The sequence below is a fragment of the Monodon monoceros genome, unplaced genomic scaffold, assembly GCF_005190385.1.
Source record: "Monodon monoceros isolate NGI ecotype Baffin Bay Population unplaced genomic scaffold, NGI_Narwhal_1 Super_Scaffold_6, whole genome shotgun sequence".
In the NCBI taxonomy this organism is placed as follows: domain Eukaryota; kingdom Metazoa; phylum Chordata; class Mammalia; order Artiodactyla; family Monodontidae; genus Monodon; species Monodon monoceros.
This window is the reverse complement of record NW_021703783.1, coordinates 32,610,334-32,628,428: the sequence shown is the minus strand read 5'-3', so window position 1 is coordinate 32,628,428 and position 18,095 is coordinate 32,610,334. Positions and strand designations below refer to the sequence as shown.

Sequence of the window (18,095 nt, the reverse complement as noted above, 5' to 3'; positions counted from 1 at the left end):
GAGTTTTGTAATTCAAGCTGGACTGGGAAAGAGCACTCCTTTCTTCTTCTGTCCTTGGAATGATGCCATCCTTTCCTTCATTTGTTTGCTGAGGCTCCTTGCCTTATTTTCACCCCATCCTGGTGGCATTCCACTTTATTTTGCATTCAGTCATGTCACTGGGGTAAATTTCAAGACTGGCTTCTGTGTATTCTGATCTTCTGCCATTTTTTTTTCCTGGCGAAAAAGTCTACTGGTTATATGCCACAGTGTCCAATTCCAATTTAACACCTCCTTAGAGGAAAGTTATTCTTGCTTTTTCTAAATGTATTATATCTTTGCCTTAGTGTAGAATTTTAAATAAATCTTAGTGATAATAATTTTTCCTGACCTTTTCTATCCCTAATAGATTGCTAGAATTTTGTCTCAGTAGCAAAATGAAATGAACAATATATTACTTATTTAGTACTTTGTCTAGAAGGAAGCATTTTGTCTATATGGATCTTAGACCATAAACGATCAAGAACTTCTTTTCAAGAACAATTGACAGAAAACCAATTTTCAGGAGCAAGACACATCAGTTCATTATATTTTGCAAAGGCCATTTAAACAGAAACGATTGTGTAAATGTTTGGAAAAACTTACATCCTTTTTTTTTTTTTGCGGTACACGGGCCTCGCAGTGTTGTGGCCTCCCCCGTTGCGGAGCACAGGCTCCGGACGCGCAGGCTCAGCGGCCATGGTTCACGGGCACAGCCGCTCCGCGGCATGTGGCCGGACCGGGGCACGAACCCGCATCCCCTGCATCGGCAGATGGACTCTCAACCACTGCGCCACCAGGGAAGCCCAAAACTTATATCCTTTTAAAGCAGTTGATACTTCCAATTATATTTCATTTTTCATGGACTATTATCATTACTCTCTATAGAAATTTAATTGACGTATTCAACGTGAATCCATTGTGTCAAAAATACTTCTGTCAAATAATCCTATAATATTTGTGCAACCAACAGGTTATGAACCTTAATATGCAGAATAGTATAAAAGGTAAAAAAGTAACATTTTAGATGTAAAATAATGATTAGACCCATCAGAATTCTACATTCTCTTGGGTAAAAGTACATCATGGCTTAAAAGAAAACCTGTGAATTATTACGAATCCCTCAAAATCAGAGGAAAGTTATTAGATTTCCTTTTTTTCCCTTCCCTCCCCCTCTCTCTCTCACTTCTCCCTTTCTTTCTTTCTCTCTCTCGCTCCCCCTTTCTTTCTTTCTTCCTTCCTTCCTTCCTCCCTCCCTCTCTCTTTCTCTTTCTTTTTCTTTCTTTCTTTCTTTTCTCTCTCTCTCTCTCCCTTTCTTTCTTCCTTCCTTCCTTCCTCCCTCCCTTTCTTTCTTTCTTTCTTTCTCTCCCTTCTTTCTTTCCCTCCTTTCTTCCTTTTCTAAGTCATGAGTTAAATACCATGCAGTTAGCAATGTATTTTAATAAAATAAAAATGTTCTTCAGAGGGATGTATACCCCTCTTTCTTTCCTTTTTTGTTGTTGTGTTGAACCTTTCTTTCTTATTTTTAAAAGAAAAATTGAATAAGTAGTTAAGTGACTGATAATAGCCATGGAAGATATTTTGTTAGAATTTTCTTGACATTTTTGTCTTGTGAGATTCTAGTTATAGATTCTGGTTATTGGATTAAGTTGTGTCTGGAAATAAATATTTACCTCAAAAGATTATTTTAATATTTAATACCTGAAGTTCTCTTAAACTTTTTCCATATAGTAAAGAAATAGTGGTTTTTTTTCATAGTAAGTACTTTAAAAATGTTTATTATATTATTACATGCACATATACACAGAAAAATGATACATATCATTATGATATGAAAATACACAAGACCGCAGATGTAAGAAATTTCACACACCACCTCTTCAACTAGAACATAGATCAAGAAACAAAATGGTATCAACATCTTAGAAGCTCACTCATCTTTATTCCAATCTCTATTATCCCCACCCTAAGAATTAGCCACTTCTAATAAAATCGAGCAGTTTTGCCTGCTTTTGTATATTGCATATAGATTGAGTCATTTTATATGCACTATATATTTTTTGGGGGGGGCTCTAAGCCTTTCTCTAAATAATATTTTTTGTGAGATTCATTTATGTTGTTGCATGCGGCTATAGATTATATGTTCTCAGTCTGTCTAGCATTCCACTGTGGGCATATATCACAATCTATTGATCTATTTTACTGTTGATTGGTGATTACGACTGTAATGAGATTTGAGCTAGTATGAAGAATACAACCTACTCTTAAAAAGTATGGAATTTGAGACCAAAGAGATTTGAGTCTAACTTGATGTGTGATCTGGGGTGATTTACCTAATTTCTCTTGGGGGGAATGCATAAATTAAACAAGGTAACCTTTCTAAAGTCTCTTGTACAGTGCCTGGTATGCCAAAGGAATTCCATAAGTGGTAGCTATAATTGCCCACGTGGAGAAATGCTTGATTTAAATGGCATAGATTAGCTTATTCATGACATTTTCACTTGGTAGGGAAGGAGAAAGGAAGAGAGACAAATAATGTGAATATCGTAATGGGTCTAGTCTAGTATAATGAAAAAACTTTGGTGTCAGAAAGGGTTTGTAGATATCCAGTTAGTTACTTAGCTACTGTGTAACATTTACCTTCTATAAAATGAAGGAAATAATGTTCTTTACTGAACACTGTAAAGATTATAATGACATAAAATACATATCCCGTACATTTTCCTGCTCCTTTAAAACAGGAAACAACAGCCCTATTCTTAGAACATTGTTTCCAAAAAGTTAGAGCAGGTTGAAAATCAAATATCACATTGCAAATACTACTTTGAGTGACAAACATTCTGTGATGGAAATGAAGTATCTACTTTGCCTGCAGTCGGCAGTCAGATAGCCAGTTAAACAGGTGCAGATCTATTTTCTGTTATTTGTATGAAGGTAGGCATAGCTCCTAAGGTAAAGATGCATTCAGAGCTGCAGTGTAATTGGAATGACTCTAAATTACAGTGTACTGAAGGTAACCACTAAACAGACAAGTGTGGGTCAAGTCCATTTTTGTTTTGTTTAGAGTAACAGTAGGATTAATTTAGAAAAACAACATGAGAAGTCTGTAATTCTGTGATGAATAAAATGATACTTGTGAGCAAGGGGTACAAAAGAAGGGGATAGATTGTGGAAGAATTACCATTACAGAGCTGGGTAATTTCCTTGGCAAAAGTAAGAAACTCTCCTTCCTTGGACAAGATTGTTCCACATTTGATACAAAAGTATGGAGGTCTGTCATGAGAGGTCAACTCAAAGCAAACAGAATTTTCATTGTTGTGAGCTCACAGGAGAAAGGGCAGCCAGGGACTAAATTGAGAGTGTATTCCTTTGTGTTCGTGAAGAGTTACCCATATAATTCCTTTACTTTTTATACTCATATTCTTTCTCTCCCTTGGTTGGATTTCAACAATATCTGACCACTCCCACTTCATTTTTTTTTTATACTGGTTATAGGGAGAAACAGTTATGTAACCTGCAAATCAAACAGATGGATTTGGGAAATGAGGAAGGAGTTCTGAAATGATGACTGCTTTCTGTTGCCATTGAGGTTTATCCAATTTAACAGACACAAGATGACTCAACTGGATTCAGAGCTACAATAATTGCTGAGGAAGATAACTGTGGATACATGGGGTCATTTGGATATTATAAACAAAAGACATATGAATACTGTGAAACTACCAGCAGAAAGTCTCATAAAAACAATGACCCAGGGGCAGACCCAAGTTTCGCGGGGCTTGACATTTATATAATTTTGGGGGGCCCTTTATACAAAATTAAGTACAAAAATGAATACTGAAATGAAAAAAGTCACAATAAGTTACTGGAACTTTGGAGACTGAGATCCTTTTTTCTCTGGCAACTGCCAGAAATTCTCACCCAGAAGTGTTTGCTGATTGCAACCTCACCTTTGCTTTCCCCTCCAACACTGAAACTCACAACAACCCCCCGGGTGCACAGGGGTACTTGCAAATGAGGCCTGGCCATTAAGCTTCGCTGGTAGCATCCTCTGCCTACAAGAATTTTCCGCTGTAGCTTACTTTATCTTGTTTGAGAAGCCTAAAATTCCCGTGAAACATGACAGAAACTTTCCTTCTCATGCTTGCCATTTCATTGTAAGAACTAAAACCTCGCACACCTATCCCCTATCTGGACCTCGGCCGCGCAACTTGTATCAGTCCTAGGTTTTACGGGTACCGGGATGGTGTCCAACTGGGCCTCGGGCTACTCACCACGCTGCACGCCCACAGCCGGAGCCTGCGGCGACCGCACTCCGCTTGCGGCTAGGGGCTGGGGGCGGGCAGCGCGCCGGAGGGCGAGCCCGGGCCGCGCCTCCAGCTGATTGGCCGGGCCCGGACCCTGGGGGCGGGCTCTCCCCCCCAGCTCGCCAGGCCCGGGGTGGCTATATTGGCACCGTTCCTGCTAGGTCGGGTCGCTTCCTCGCGCTGGGCTGGACGCAAGGAGAGGGCTTCTGAGGGCTGTGCGGGCGCAGGAAGCGGAGCGAGGCTGCCGACTGCGAGCCGGAGGCTGCGGGGCTGCAGTGCGATGAAGCAGTGGCTCAGCGAGCGGAGGCTGGCGGTGTGGCGCGACGGGCCGGCCCGGGGCCGGGGCTGCTGCTCCGGAGGCTGCTGAGGCGCCGCGGCTGCCGGCGCGGAGAGCGGCAGGCGAGAGGGAGGAGAGGCAGCGGAGCGCGGGGAAGCCGGCGGGGCGGCAGGCGTCTCTGGTTGGCCTCCCCGGTCGGGATCCCCCCGGTGGAACCATGCGGGTGGCCAAGTGGCTGACGGGGCTGCTCTACCAGCTGTCGCTCTTCATCACCAGGTCTTGGGAAGTTCACTTCCACCCCAGGCAGGGTAAGGTCACCGCGGGGCGCCTTCAGCAGCGTGGTGGGGCGCGTGCCCGAGTGGGACGGGCGGACGGAGGCGGGGGGAGCGGTTCTGCCCGCTGGGGGACCCTGGCCCAGCCGGGACTCTCGGGACTCCGGGATCAGTCAGCCCCAAGCATCCCCGGAGGTTGCGGCTGCGCGGTGTTTCGAGGAATCGCGCGCGGGGCACACGTTTCCCTCCGGGGACCACGCGGCGGGAACGCGTGGAGCAGGGTGGCGCGGGCGCCCGCGGGGCACGAGTTGGCGGCGGCAGGGGGGCGAAGAGGGGCGCGAGAAGGAGGTGCTGCTGAGGGCCCTGAGTGTCAGGGTCCCTGCTTGGGGAGGGTGGAGCGAATCGGGGTTGTGGGAAAGCAGGCAGGCACACTCACAGAGCGCACGTGTGTGTGCGTGCGCGCGCGCTCGCCAGCGTGTGTTCTTTCGTCGCGCCCCGCCGGGGGTATGGGGACCTGGGGCCTCGGATCTCTGGCTGGGACGTTTGGTTGAAGAAGTTCGGCGCTGGGGAGTTGGAAACGGGTAGGGGCTCAACGGCCTTTTCGCTGTGGTTGCAGAAGCCTTGGTGAGGACACTGGCCTCCTACGAAGTGGTGACCCCCGCGCGGGTCAATGAGTTCGGCGAAGTGTTCCCAAAGAGCCACCACTTCAGCCGGAGGAAGCGCAGCGCCGAGGCGCTGGAGCCCACGCCGTTCAGGACCCACTACCGAATCCGCGCCTACGGCCAGGTCTTCCAGCTGAACCTGAGCGCCGACGCGGCCTTCCTGGCTGCCGGCTACACCGAGGTGCACTTGGGAGCCCCTGCGCTCCGGGCTGAGGAGCGCCGCACGGCGCCCCCAGACCTGCGCCACTGCTTCTACCGCGGCCAGGTCAATGCTCGGGAGGATCACACAGCCGTCTTCAGCCTTTGTGGAGGCTTGGTAAGCGCGCTCGGGTCCCTTGGCATTTTCTTGGGATCCATCCTTGCTTGTTCAGGGAGCCGGGCATTGACTTTTCCCGAATGGGCGGTTGGTTGACCCAAGAGATCAGAGTGGGCCACCAGAGGGATTAACACCTAGATGAACCCAAGCCAGAGGCCACTCCTTTCTTGCAGTGGGGAGAAGGGTTTGGAGGATCAGCATGTCTCTCCCTGCTGGGCAAAACTGACCCTTCTGTGCAAAGCTGCGAGAAAGAGTGTCAGAAGCTGAGCTAGTCAGGGAGGTGGGGAGTGGCTTTCTGCTACACAGGAAGTGTGGTTTCCAGCAGGACAACAGCCTCCTTCATTCAGACACACCCATTCTGGACCATCTATTAAGGCAGACTCCTCTGAAGTTACTTTTATTCCTTGAATGAAGAATGATAGAATGAATAGAAAATGAATAAATGAAAAGGTTTGAAAACAAAGAGTTTTTGTTTGTTTTTTTGTTTTGTTTTTTTTTTGCTACTATGGGGATGGCCATTAATCTGTGAAGTACAAGATGGGGAAAAGGTTGAATATGCCAGTTTAAAATGCACTGCACTTAAAAATGTAGAGCATCTACAAAGATCTGGTGCCAGCAAATGAGAAATGATCATTAGAGTGACAAGAGTAAAAGATGTGGATTTTGTAAAAACCTCATTGCGGAGAGAGGAAATGAAATAAAATATTGGGTTCTATGTGTTTTATTTGTTTATCTCCCTCTAAAACAGAGGTTCTAAACTTTTTTTTTTTTTTTGCCATCAACTTTTCAGCATTCTAGGGGAAACCCAGGGCCTCCTCTCAGCATAATTTAAATGTGTAAAATAGCATACATGTTATTTAATTGGCTTCCTTTTAAGTACTAACAGTAATCAAATGTTACAAGTATTAGAATTTGTGGTGTCATAATACATCCTTCTTTATTAATGCGTTAAATAATATCTATTGGGGAGGGGACTACTTACTTCTATACTTTTGTAGTGGTAATGAGAATAAACAATCCGGATAGTTTTGTACTACATTACATTAGAGTTGAAGTAGCTATTATTTTATTGCCGACAAAGTCACAATGTCTCTGGTTTTACCTACAATCATAATTGAAGGAAATGTTATGTATCAGAGGTTAGGGAAAATAAAGATGTCTTTCTCATCCAAGTTCATGGAACCTCTGGTTGAGAACACTTACATTAAAACATATATGAACTCACTTTATCATTAACTCCTCTGATACATACGTGTTCAAGAAGAAACAACTAAGAATTTGGCTACAGGATTCTTTCCAAGTATTCTAGCTTTTGTTGGGCAAATTTTAGATGAATTTCAGAACACCAACATTGTTTACTCTTTGATGAAGTAGAAAATTGATAACAGTTCTTTCTAGGCCAAATGTAATACTTCCTTTCAGGGTAATTGGTATAAGATGTCTTCCTGGGTGTGAGTATTGGTCATTACTAAGTAGATTTGGAACACCTCTTTGTTCTTTTTTCTGCTATTATCTTGATATATATATGTACGTATACATATATATATATACGCCTTGGACAGTTTTCAGCTGTAGATAAGTGTAAAATGCAACATCAGAATGGCAGAAACACACTAATATTTACACAGCCATCTACACATCAAAGGAAAGAAAAATACTCTCTTTTCTAGAACCTTTCAAAATGTTTAGTTTGTCTAGAAAATTCTAGATTTACTACCACAAATTTGTCATGGTCAGTATGTTTTCTTGATTTAGTATTTAAGGCATGGAAAAAATTCCAGATGGGAAGCATTATTAGGAGTGATGTTTCTGCTCATGTTGATTCATAATTTTTGTGTAGTTCAAATTATTATTCAATATCTCCTTTTTGAAATCAAAAAACAGTTGGAAATGTTTTAAAGTCATAACAGGAGTTCATCCTTTTCCTGTCACTGTGTCAATTTGGATATAATTGTTTAGTTATCATGCATTATTAATTTGATTTATGTATGTACTTTGCTTTTGGTGGACTTACTGATATTATCAGAGTTTGATTTAACATCTAAAAACATATTTTCATACCTATGTAACTCAGCTTTATCTCCATTTCTCTGTATGTGTAGGGCTGTGTTGAGGATATCAGTCACAGCAGAGATAGAAAGTTTCCAGTAATACAGCACATAACTAGAGGTATCAGGATCTAAAAATCTTTTAGAAGTATGATCAGGACCCATTATAAGTCTAAATCACTGATGAGATTAGTGAGATTTCTTTGATTTTTCTCCCTTGTGATATTAGCACTATAACGGATATTAGCTGTATATTTATGATTTTTTTAATTTCTACCTTGACTCTATCCTGAGCACTCTTTAGAATAATAGTTTCATCAAATGGTGGAACTTCTGGTAGGTTTTAGAGTCCATTTATTATTATATCAGATTCCTGTTTTTTAGTCTCAGATTAATCTTTAGATCCAGATAAAGTTGTGTTACCCACAACCTGGACCAGCTGAGTTTTTGCAGATCCTCCTCGATACAATGCCCAAGATGTCAGTAATGCTCACTTCCAGCCCTGCTCCTACTGCTTCCCAGCTCATCTTTGTGACTTTGCATGTGTGCGCCTGTGATGATTCAGCTTTGATTTTTGTCAGTCCATTAAACACTAAAGTTGAGATTTACTGAAGGATTTTTAGAGCCAGTCCTATTGAAGTTCTCTTTTGCTAGTTGCTCTTTGCTTTTAGTTTGCTTTTAATCGTGAATGGATGTTGTACTTAATCAGATGCTTTTCCTGAATATATTGAATGAGTGTGTGACTTCCTCATTTTTTTTCTGCTAATGTTCATTGTCATGGCTGGATTCAAGCAAATGTTGACCATTGATGAAAACTGACCTCATACAGGGCAGTAAAGTGTTCTGAGGCCTCTGTATTGTTTGGGAGGAAGGTGGGGAAATCATGCTGTCCTCCAGTTCCTCTAGCCTCCGATGTCCTTTGTGCCTCAGCCTCCTTGCATTTTTTTGGCACCAGCCGCTGAATTCTGGGCCTGAGAACTTGTGGCTTTTCTTTGCTCAGTTGGGGCTCACTGACTCTTTCCTACCTGGGCTCTCTGTCGCTGCGTATCCCTCTGAGTTCTGGATGCAACACCTAGTTGGCTTCTTGTCTGGCTGCTGCATGTGCAGCCTTCAACACAGGGTCACTTAGCTCCTGCTGCAGTGCTCTCTCCACATAAGGTGGTTTGCTGATGCTAGTGGTAATCTTCCAGACCCCTCTAAGGCTCTGAGACCCTTCATGGCATATGAAAGTCTAGGGGGACTTGATCCCTCCCTTCGCCAAACTCTGCCACACCTCTATTTCAGTGAGTGCATGTGTGAGTGTGTGTGGGGGGGCGGGGCTTGTAGAGGTCCGTCCCTTGAGTCCCACATAGCATGCTAAAGCACTTCTCTTGGCAGTCCTCCTAAACTATGTAACGTGCCTTCTGCCTCCAGGGCCTTAAACCCCCAGTGGAGAAGTCAGTGCACATACATCTTCCCAGCCGTATCCATTGCCTCCATCGTTCTTTTCTTCCTGGAATCCACTGAGTTCCCCTCTCATATCTCATTCATTTGAGCTGTTCCCCTTCCATCTTCCCATTTGAGGTAGCATCTACCTTTCCTTTCTCTGGTGGCTACTGAGGAATGTGACTTTTAAAGGAAGGGAATACAAACCAAGTTACTACTTTCCAAATATCTCTGTACATACAACCATTTAAAAAAATTGACATCACAACATACTTATTGATTTCATTCAGTTGCTAGTGTTGCATTAACCTCAAACATATAAACTAACGTTTTCTTTTAATTTCTACACAGCTACTTTTTTTCCCCACTTCTAGAAGTCTTAGTATTTACGTGTTTTTCTCTTTCACTAAACCACTGAACCATGACTTGTATTGTTTAGTTTTCTTAAGTGTTTTGGGCCCAAGAACCAGAGGGGCTATGAGTCTGCCAGAAATTTTCTTTGTTTCCTGTGGGTATAACTTTTGCTTTTCTTTTTTTTTTTTCTTTCTTTCTTTTTTTTCTTTTTGCGGTACGCGGGCCTCTCACTGTTGTGGCCTCTCGCGTTTTGGAGCACAGGCTCCGGACGCGCAGGCTCAGCGGCCATGGCTCACGGGCCCAGCCACTCCGCGGCATGTGGGATCTTCCCGGACCGGGGCACGAACCCGTGTTCCCTGTTCCCTGCATTGGCAGGCGGACTCTCAACCACTGCGCCAGCAGGGAAGCCCCGAGTATATAAATTTTTATATGCCAAATATCTTTTTTTTTTTTTTTTTTGCGGTACGCAGGCCTCTCACTGCTGTGGCCTCTCCCGTTGCGGAGCACAGGCTCCGGACGCGCAGGCTCAGCGGCCATGGCTCACAGGCCAGCCGCTCCGCGCCATGTGGGATCTTCCTGGTCCGGGGCATGAACCCGTGTCCCCTGCATCGGCAGGCGGACTCTCAACCACTGCGCCACCAGGGAAGCCCTACTTTTGCTTTTCTAATCTTTCTTTCTCTGTAACTTTTCTTTCTTCTAAGTGTAAGTATTTATCACATAATTCAAACATTTCTGATTATTTTTTTTGACATTTCTAAAATCTATAGTAGATATGAAAATAGAGCCAAATCATAAATTTACCTATATGTAATATAATGGCTAATCAAACTCTGTTTTTAGTTCATTGATAAAGTCACAGAATATATAGTTATCAGGCGTTAATATCTCTTGATTCAACTCTAAACTTTGTTTTCATGGCCATATTATCTATTTTCTCATGATGTTGATACACTCTTGCCAAAGTAGAGGTCAGTATCCATAAGTTGTAATATTTGGGGCATATCCTTGTCAGAATGGCATATGTAAATTGTACAGAGGCTATTCCCAACAACCCCTGTCGCTCTACCAGCTCTCTTACATTACCTGGTTGGGTTCCCTTCTTCCAAAGGCCCTCAGGGACTAACCCGACCGCCTAGACAATTAGCTTCACTGTTTCTTCGTGGGATTTGAATCAATGCAGTCTTTTTGGTTGAAAGAAACAGTTTCCAGATGTCATAAAACCAGACATTGCATCTGGCTTATACAGTATTCTCACGGAGCAGTGGCTGTGTGTACTTTTTTGAAGTTTCTCATGTGAACCATTCTGTGGCATGTCAGGCACTAATGCCCTCTGATGACTGATTATTTAGGTGCTGTAGTACCTCCATGTTCAGACAGGAAATAAATGTATGGAAACTATCAGCAGTGTCTTTACCGGTTTTTGTCTTCTTAGAAAACTTTATTTTTGAAACTTCCTATTTGCTCAGAAGTCACATAGCCTCAGGTCATTACACATGCCATTCTGTATTCATATTTTTTTGTTGGAAAACCCATAAGGATCCCTTTTAGTTATTCCTATACTTAGTCAAATACTCAAGCAACACTAGGGAGAATTTCGTATGCCTCTACCTTTAACATTCGCGTGTTAGCCTAGGTCCTCCACGAAGCAGATAGTAAGGTGGGATTAAATGTGCAAAGAGTTTAATAGAGGAAGTGTCTGCGTTAGAAAAAAGGAGCGAGCAGTGGAGTCTGAAACAGGTGAAGAGAGGATGAAAATGTTGGGTAGAAGCATCCCAGGCTTCCGGGCAGTCTAAGCAAGGTTCAGCAAAGCACCCCTCAAGCCAGATTTGCCTGGGACAACGGTGCCTTGCCTCCTAAGAATGAGTTTCCTCTTCATATCCTTGCCACACTCAGTTACTGTCTGGAGCGGTGCATGGGAGATATGGCTGGGGCACACGCACGGATGGATCTCAAAACCTGGAGTGGGGGTCCTTGGTCAATTATGCTCAGCATTCTCAGGGCCACCACATAGTGACGCCGGGCACATGTACACACACTCAATGAAAATAATCTGTTAAATACTGTTAACAGAGGCGTACAAGGAGTGCTGGGTGAACTTTGAGGAAGGAGGGAGGAAGAGTGTTATGAGACCTGGGCTGGAGGAGGCTTCTCAGCTGGACTTTGAGGGATGAATAAACATTTGGGGATGTGAAAATTCAAGGGCTTCTTGTGGGTCTCTGCAGCTGAAGAGTAGGGTGCATTAGGAGGTGAGGGTGAAAGGTAAGGTTGAAGTCAGATTAAGGCCTGGAATGTACTGCGAAAGCGTGAAGGCTTAGACTGTAGATGGTGGGTTAGTTTGATGTGTTGGGAGGGGTCTGCCCTTATGCACCATGGTGCAAGGAGCAGGGGAGGCAGCGAGGTGCTGAGGAGATTACCACTGCAGTAAGGAAGAGCAGGGAATGGGAGCCGCAGGAAGCAATGTGGTTGCAGTGGCGAGAAGAGTTGGGTCCCTGTGGAAGGTGCACTATGAGACCAGTGGTTCTCAACTGGGGCAGTTTTGTCCCCCCGGGGAACACTTGGCAGAGTCTGGGGACACTCGGTTGTCACAGCTGTACCGGGGGCAAGGGAAGCTACCTGCATCGGGTGGGTAGAGGCCAGGGATGTTGCTAAACATCCAACAATGCCCAGAATACCCTCCTACAATGAAGAATTATCAAAATGTCAGTAGTGCTGAAGTTAAGCCACCTTGTAGGAGACCCATTAGAATTTTGGACCAGAAGAGCAGACAACCAAAATGGTTCTAATGACTCTGACTTAAATGACTGAGTGATCCCTGTAGCCATTAACCAGGAAAGTTAATAACAGGAGAAAGAAAGAAAGAGATACTTATTCTAGAAACATTTGTTTGATTCTCTCATAGGTTTACTTTAATCTTCATAATGGTTTGAATTTATATTTACTCTTCTTTTTGTCTAGAATGTCCTTTGCCTTAAACTCCTACTCATCTTTCCAGATCCATCCTGAGCCTTCTTTTCTTTGTCCCATCTTCTGTACAAAGAGCTGACCAGGTTGTATACATATATCTTTGTTAAGTAATATTGCTTTATAACATTTTGACAATATATCATGAACATCTTTCCATTATATACCTACAGAGTAGTTCTTTATCATTTCTTACTGCTTTAAATTTCGAATTGTTATAATGACTTTGGGCTTTATGTCTCTGCAGATGTTTTAGTAAGAGGATGGCAGAGGCTGTCCTGAGAACCACTACCTGGACCCCACAGGTCAAAGAAATGTGGCCATTTCTTTGACAGTTCTCTCCACTTTTAGTGAGTTCATGTGACCTCAAACATACCTCAGTGCCTACAAAAAAGAGAAATGTTACAGAATTCACTCCTTGTTAGTGATGTTGCTGGGACACTATTTATGTAGCTGAATCATTTGGCTGCAAGAATCTCGGGTAGATGAGTCCAGAGTCTGTCTTATTTTCTTGATCCTCATGGGTAGGGGTGTGGTGAGAGAGCAGTGTCTTTTTAGGTGAGTATCAGCAATGTTTCCTCTCACATTTATACTGGAGATCTGGAATTGCCCTGTGGAATGGGGAATAAAGAATGCTACTAGAGGAGAGAAACTCTCTTTTCAAAAACTTTGCAATGGATCTTCTGCTTTAGGCTTCTGCGGCCAATTACATATTCTTCATATCATCGATTCATTCATTCAATGTGTGCTTATGTATAATACGCTATTTCCTAGGTGTGGTCAGTGGTGTTATAATGAGGAACTGTCAGGGGAAAATATCTTTTGCATTGAACAGAGTACCCTAAAATAAAGATGAATCTCAGAGTTAACCTTCATGACCTTTTATTACATAACACTTACCCTCTGCTTAGGGTAAAAAAGGGTAGCTGTAACATTTGTGTTTTTAGTGGAGACTTTTCCATCCTATATCAAACTATACTCACTTTCAAAACAGTTACTGACATCATTTTAACACACATTGTCTTTCTAAGGAAGTTAGGTAGATAGAATTATTTGTTTTGTTTTATAAGTCATGGAACTGAGGTTTGAGATATGAAGTGGCTTGCCCAAGATTCCATGAGTGCAGACCCAGGACTCATACTCAGGCTTTCTTATTACAAATAGCATCAAACTGATTCTAATATGACATATGATTAAAGATTGAGAAACTAAACATTTTAGTCTTCATGGTAGTAATTACCAGTGATTCAGTCCTTAAATGAAAATCCAATTTTATTAATAGTTGAGAGCAATCTGTTACTAAAATAAATTCTCAGTATTGGCTGTAAATAATTGCCTTGTTTAATAGTACCTTTATTTTGAACTAGTTCTATAGCTGCCAGTGCTTATGTGATAACTGTAAATGATTTGGGAAAAGAGTCCAAATGGTTTAAATTTTGTGCTTGTTGTTTTCACCCTTTAATAAAATCTGAGAGTACATTATTATTGGTGGCTATAATACATGTGTTTGCCATGTATTTAGGGAAAAATATATGAATGAATGTCAAAATACTGAAATAAGAACAGTTTGGAAAAACTATTGTATAAAAATTCTCTAAACATAAAAATTTTGACCTATGAGAGTAAATTGGAACCAGTTGCATAATCACTTGCTGCCTTGGCAAATGGAAGATCATTGCTTCAAGTAAATGGGAACCCTTTGCCCAAGTGAAAACTAGTTATGCTACTTTTAATAGTCATCAAAAGACTTTGAAATTTGATTGGCATTTCTCCTGAATCAAATTGCAGTGCCCCTCCGCAGATAGGCAGGTTGCTAAAAATATGGCATGATCTAAATATAATTCTACGAACCACCTGTTTTATTAAGTCCTCCAATGCCTTACGAGGTTCCTTTCCAAGCTGAAAAAAAAAAATAAGTGCTTCCTTAGGAGCCTTTAGGCAAAGCTCTAATATTTTTATTTTTTGAAGAGAAAGTCCTCTGCAGTGGGGTGGCTTATAGAAAAATTGCTGGAAGCATAATGCTTTTAAGTCCTTCATTGATAAATATGGGCAAACCCCTTTGAGGACAAATTATTTTTTCTTGAAATTACTCTTTTAAGCATGAGGTTTTGTTGAAGAAAAGGCCTCTGAGTTATAAAGGCAGTATTATTAGCAGGCTAGAGTGTTCCAGCATGACTAAAGGAAGTGCTGATGGACTCGAAACAACTATATTCATCTTTCACATGGGAGTGCAGGTTGGACCCATGTGTGGGTTTATTGGAACATTATCATAGAAGTACCCCATAGTCAGAGTTTGATCCAAAAGGTATATAAAAAATGTTTTCAAGGTATAGATATTTACAGTATTGTTTGGGGAAAGTGTGACATTATTCAAAATAGTTTTGGGATGAGTAACAAGCTGCCTCATTCCTATTTGTATCTTTTACCAGGATGCTATCACATTTCTTCTGCTCAGCATGCTTTTTAAAAAAGGTAGAAAGTGATTCTTTCCCATGGGTCCATTTACTCAAGTTTCAAAAGTAGTCTTTGTTACCTCTAAGTATAGTTAATTATTTTTTCTGGGAAAGCAAATAAAGCTGGAATTTTGGTATGTATTGAAAATAAGGGATTTGTAGTTATATTTGGGAAATAAGCACTGGTAGAATGAATGAAATATGCTAGAGTATAGTATACTAGAAAAGTATCTAAGAAATAGATGAATTCTTTATAAATTTTTCTATTTTACAGACTAGAATTTCAGTATATCTGATGGAATTTCCTTAATTTTTAAGCCTTTTAAAAATGTGTAATCCTAATATACTAGCACATTATGTAACCAAGAGCACCTACACATTTTACTTTTCAGCATTAAAAGAAAACAAAATCATGTAACTATATCTCAGACAAGTCCCTAAACTATTGTAACTTAAGAATATTAGAGGAAAAAAAAAAAGGATTACTAAAGGGTATACGGGGGGAAAATCAGGTACTTTACCATGTTACAAAAATGTTTATTTCGGGCTTCCCTGGTGGCGCAGTGGTTAAGAATCTGCCTGCCAATGCAGGGGACATGGGCTTGAGCCCTGGTCCGGGAAGATCCCACATGCCATGGAGCAGCTAAGCCCGTGAGCCACAACTACTGAAGCCCATGTGCCTAGAGCCCGGGCTCCGCAACAAGAGAAACCACCACAATGAGAAGCCCGCGCACCGCAACGAAGAGTAGCCCCTGCTCGCTGCAACTAGAGAAAGCCTACGTGAAGCAACGAAGACCCAACACAGCCAAAAATAAAATAGATAAATTTATTTAAAAAAATGTTTATTTCTACAGATATGTGTTGAGTGCCTGCTACGTCTCAGGCAATGTTTTAGGTTTGGGAACTGTAAAAATAGTAAAGGCTTTGGTACCTTTAAGGAGAAGTTGATGTGGTAATAATTATGAATGTAAAGAAGAATTTATGACTATAATTGCCCTAATCATTTAAACAGCTTGCAGTGACTATTCAGTTAAAATAGTGATTTACATATGCTCTTTGCAATGGAATTTAAAGCAACAATTTCAAAGTTATTATCCCTAAATAATTTAAAGATAATTAAGAAATGAAAATGAAGCCTCATTCACTAAAACTGTGCTTATCATAGCATCCATAATTTAGTTATTCATTTCTGAATTGGTTTTTCACAGAAATATGCTTTTCTAAGTGGAAACTTGCCAAGTTTTACATGTAGGTAAATGTACATTTGTGTATTTGGAGGCGTGATGAGTGCTCTCCAGTGTCAAGCATAATAAGTGCAGCCTGCCCCTACCTGTTGAGCTTCTGCTGTGTATCCCCTTGTTGGCAAAGTTTCAGCCTCACTGTTCTCTGTCACTTGAACCTGCCAAGCTTTTCCCCGTCATTGGGCCTTTCAGTCACCGCTCTTCTGTTTGCAGTGTTCTCCCAGAGTTTTCCATGGCTACCCCCTCGTTATTCTAGCCTCAGCCTAGAGTGCCTCCCCCTACCCTCTGGGATTCTCTGTCTCCTTGCCTTATTTTCTTTATTGTACTTGTTACCACCAGGCATATTACATTTTTATTATCTGTCTTTTCCCATGTAAGTATGAATTCTTTGAAGGCAGGGATTTCGTCATGCTCACCTCTGTATCTCTAGCCCCTAGAACTCTGCCTACTCATTAAGTATTTTTCAGCTGTCCTGTAGGGTTTATCAGAATTGGTGTATGATCACTAGCACAGTGCATTGTGTTAAGGCACGAACTGTGGAGCCAGCCTAACTGGGTTCACATCTTGGTCCTGTCACTTACTAGGTGTAAGACTTGGACAAGGTACTTAACCTCACTGTTCCTCATTCATCTCAGGAACATGGGGATAATAATAACTTACCTCAGTTATTATTAGGTGGAAATAAATTATAAGTGTATATGAATGATGTCTGCTGTATAGATCCAAGTTAGTTATTGAAATTATGATAAATGCCTACCCTCAATGATTTAGCCTCACCAAACTAGAGAAAGAGATTTATTGATCAGAGCTGACCATTTGAGGGATTCTTTACACTCTCTTGACTACCAGTGGGTGCAAGTTCTTTCTGTTTCATCCCTTGCTGTCTTAGCAGCTGCACAAAGATATTATTTAATCTTCTGAAATTATCGCTTTGACTCTCCTTCCTCCTCCCCTGTTGATAATTCACCAATGGAGCCCTTCTCAGAATGTTTTCAAGTGCCTAAGATAAATGACAAAATAAACCAATTTTATTGAAATACAGTTATCAGGATATTAAAAGTAGTTATGTAAAATTTTACCTATTATCACATTAAATAAGATCTAATAACAGAGTTGTTGAGCATAAACAATATTTTGAGATCTGAAACATCTTCATGTGATGAAAATATCTGCTCTCCACTGGCAACATCACTGGGATTTGTTGCCTACATTCACAGTTGAAGAAAATTCTAACTTTCAGTTATAGGTTCATGGTAATAAAAATGCAATTTTTTTTCTCACCTGCTTATGGACTCTTTTTATTATAACATCCCTACATTCAAGAGTTCATATTCTAGCTCCAGCTTGCGTGTCCAGATTTGTCCTACTTCTCTGCTCAACATAAGCTGAGTTTACAAAAAGTAGGAAACAATCTCTTTCTTGGTTTAACAGATATTTATTGTATACCACGCTGGCTGTGTGTCAGGTACTGTATAAGGCAGTGTAAATTCAGGGCTAGGTCTCTTCCTGTATGAAGCCTGTCTAATGAGGGAGAACAGTTATAAATAGCAAACGAATATATAAATACAGCACTGTAAGTGCTCTGAAGAAGTCAAACAGTAGTAAACTCTAAAAAAGTAATACATTGTCAGGATTAGGGGTAGGGATGTGGTTACCTAGTTAGCTGGTAAAGGAAAAACTTTCTGGGTAGCTGCTATTTGAAGCTGAGACTTGAACGATGAGATGGAGTCCACCAGGCAGGGGGCGGTGGCAGGAATATGA

The 18,095-nt window shown here is 41.6% G+C and overlaps 1 protein-coding gene across 1 annotated transcript in view; it reads left to right on the top strand.

Annotated features, from left to right (window-relative positions):
* Positions 1-4,491: 4,491 nt before the first annotated feature.
* Positions 4,492-18,095, top strand: part of ADAMTS20 (ADAM metallopeptidase with thrombospondin type 1 motif 20) — a 207,060-nt gene continuing 193,456 nt past the window's right edge. The window contains exons 1-2 of the mRNA XM_029205295.1: positions 4,492-4,910; positions 5,491-5,852. Coding sequence (XP_029061128.1) covers positions 4,820-4,910; positions 5,491-5,852 — 453 coding nt within the window. The 5' untranslated portion in view covers positions 4,492-4,819. The remainder of the gene's footprint in view (positions 4,911-5,490; positions 5,853-18,095) is intronic.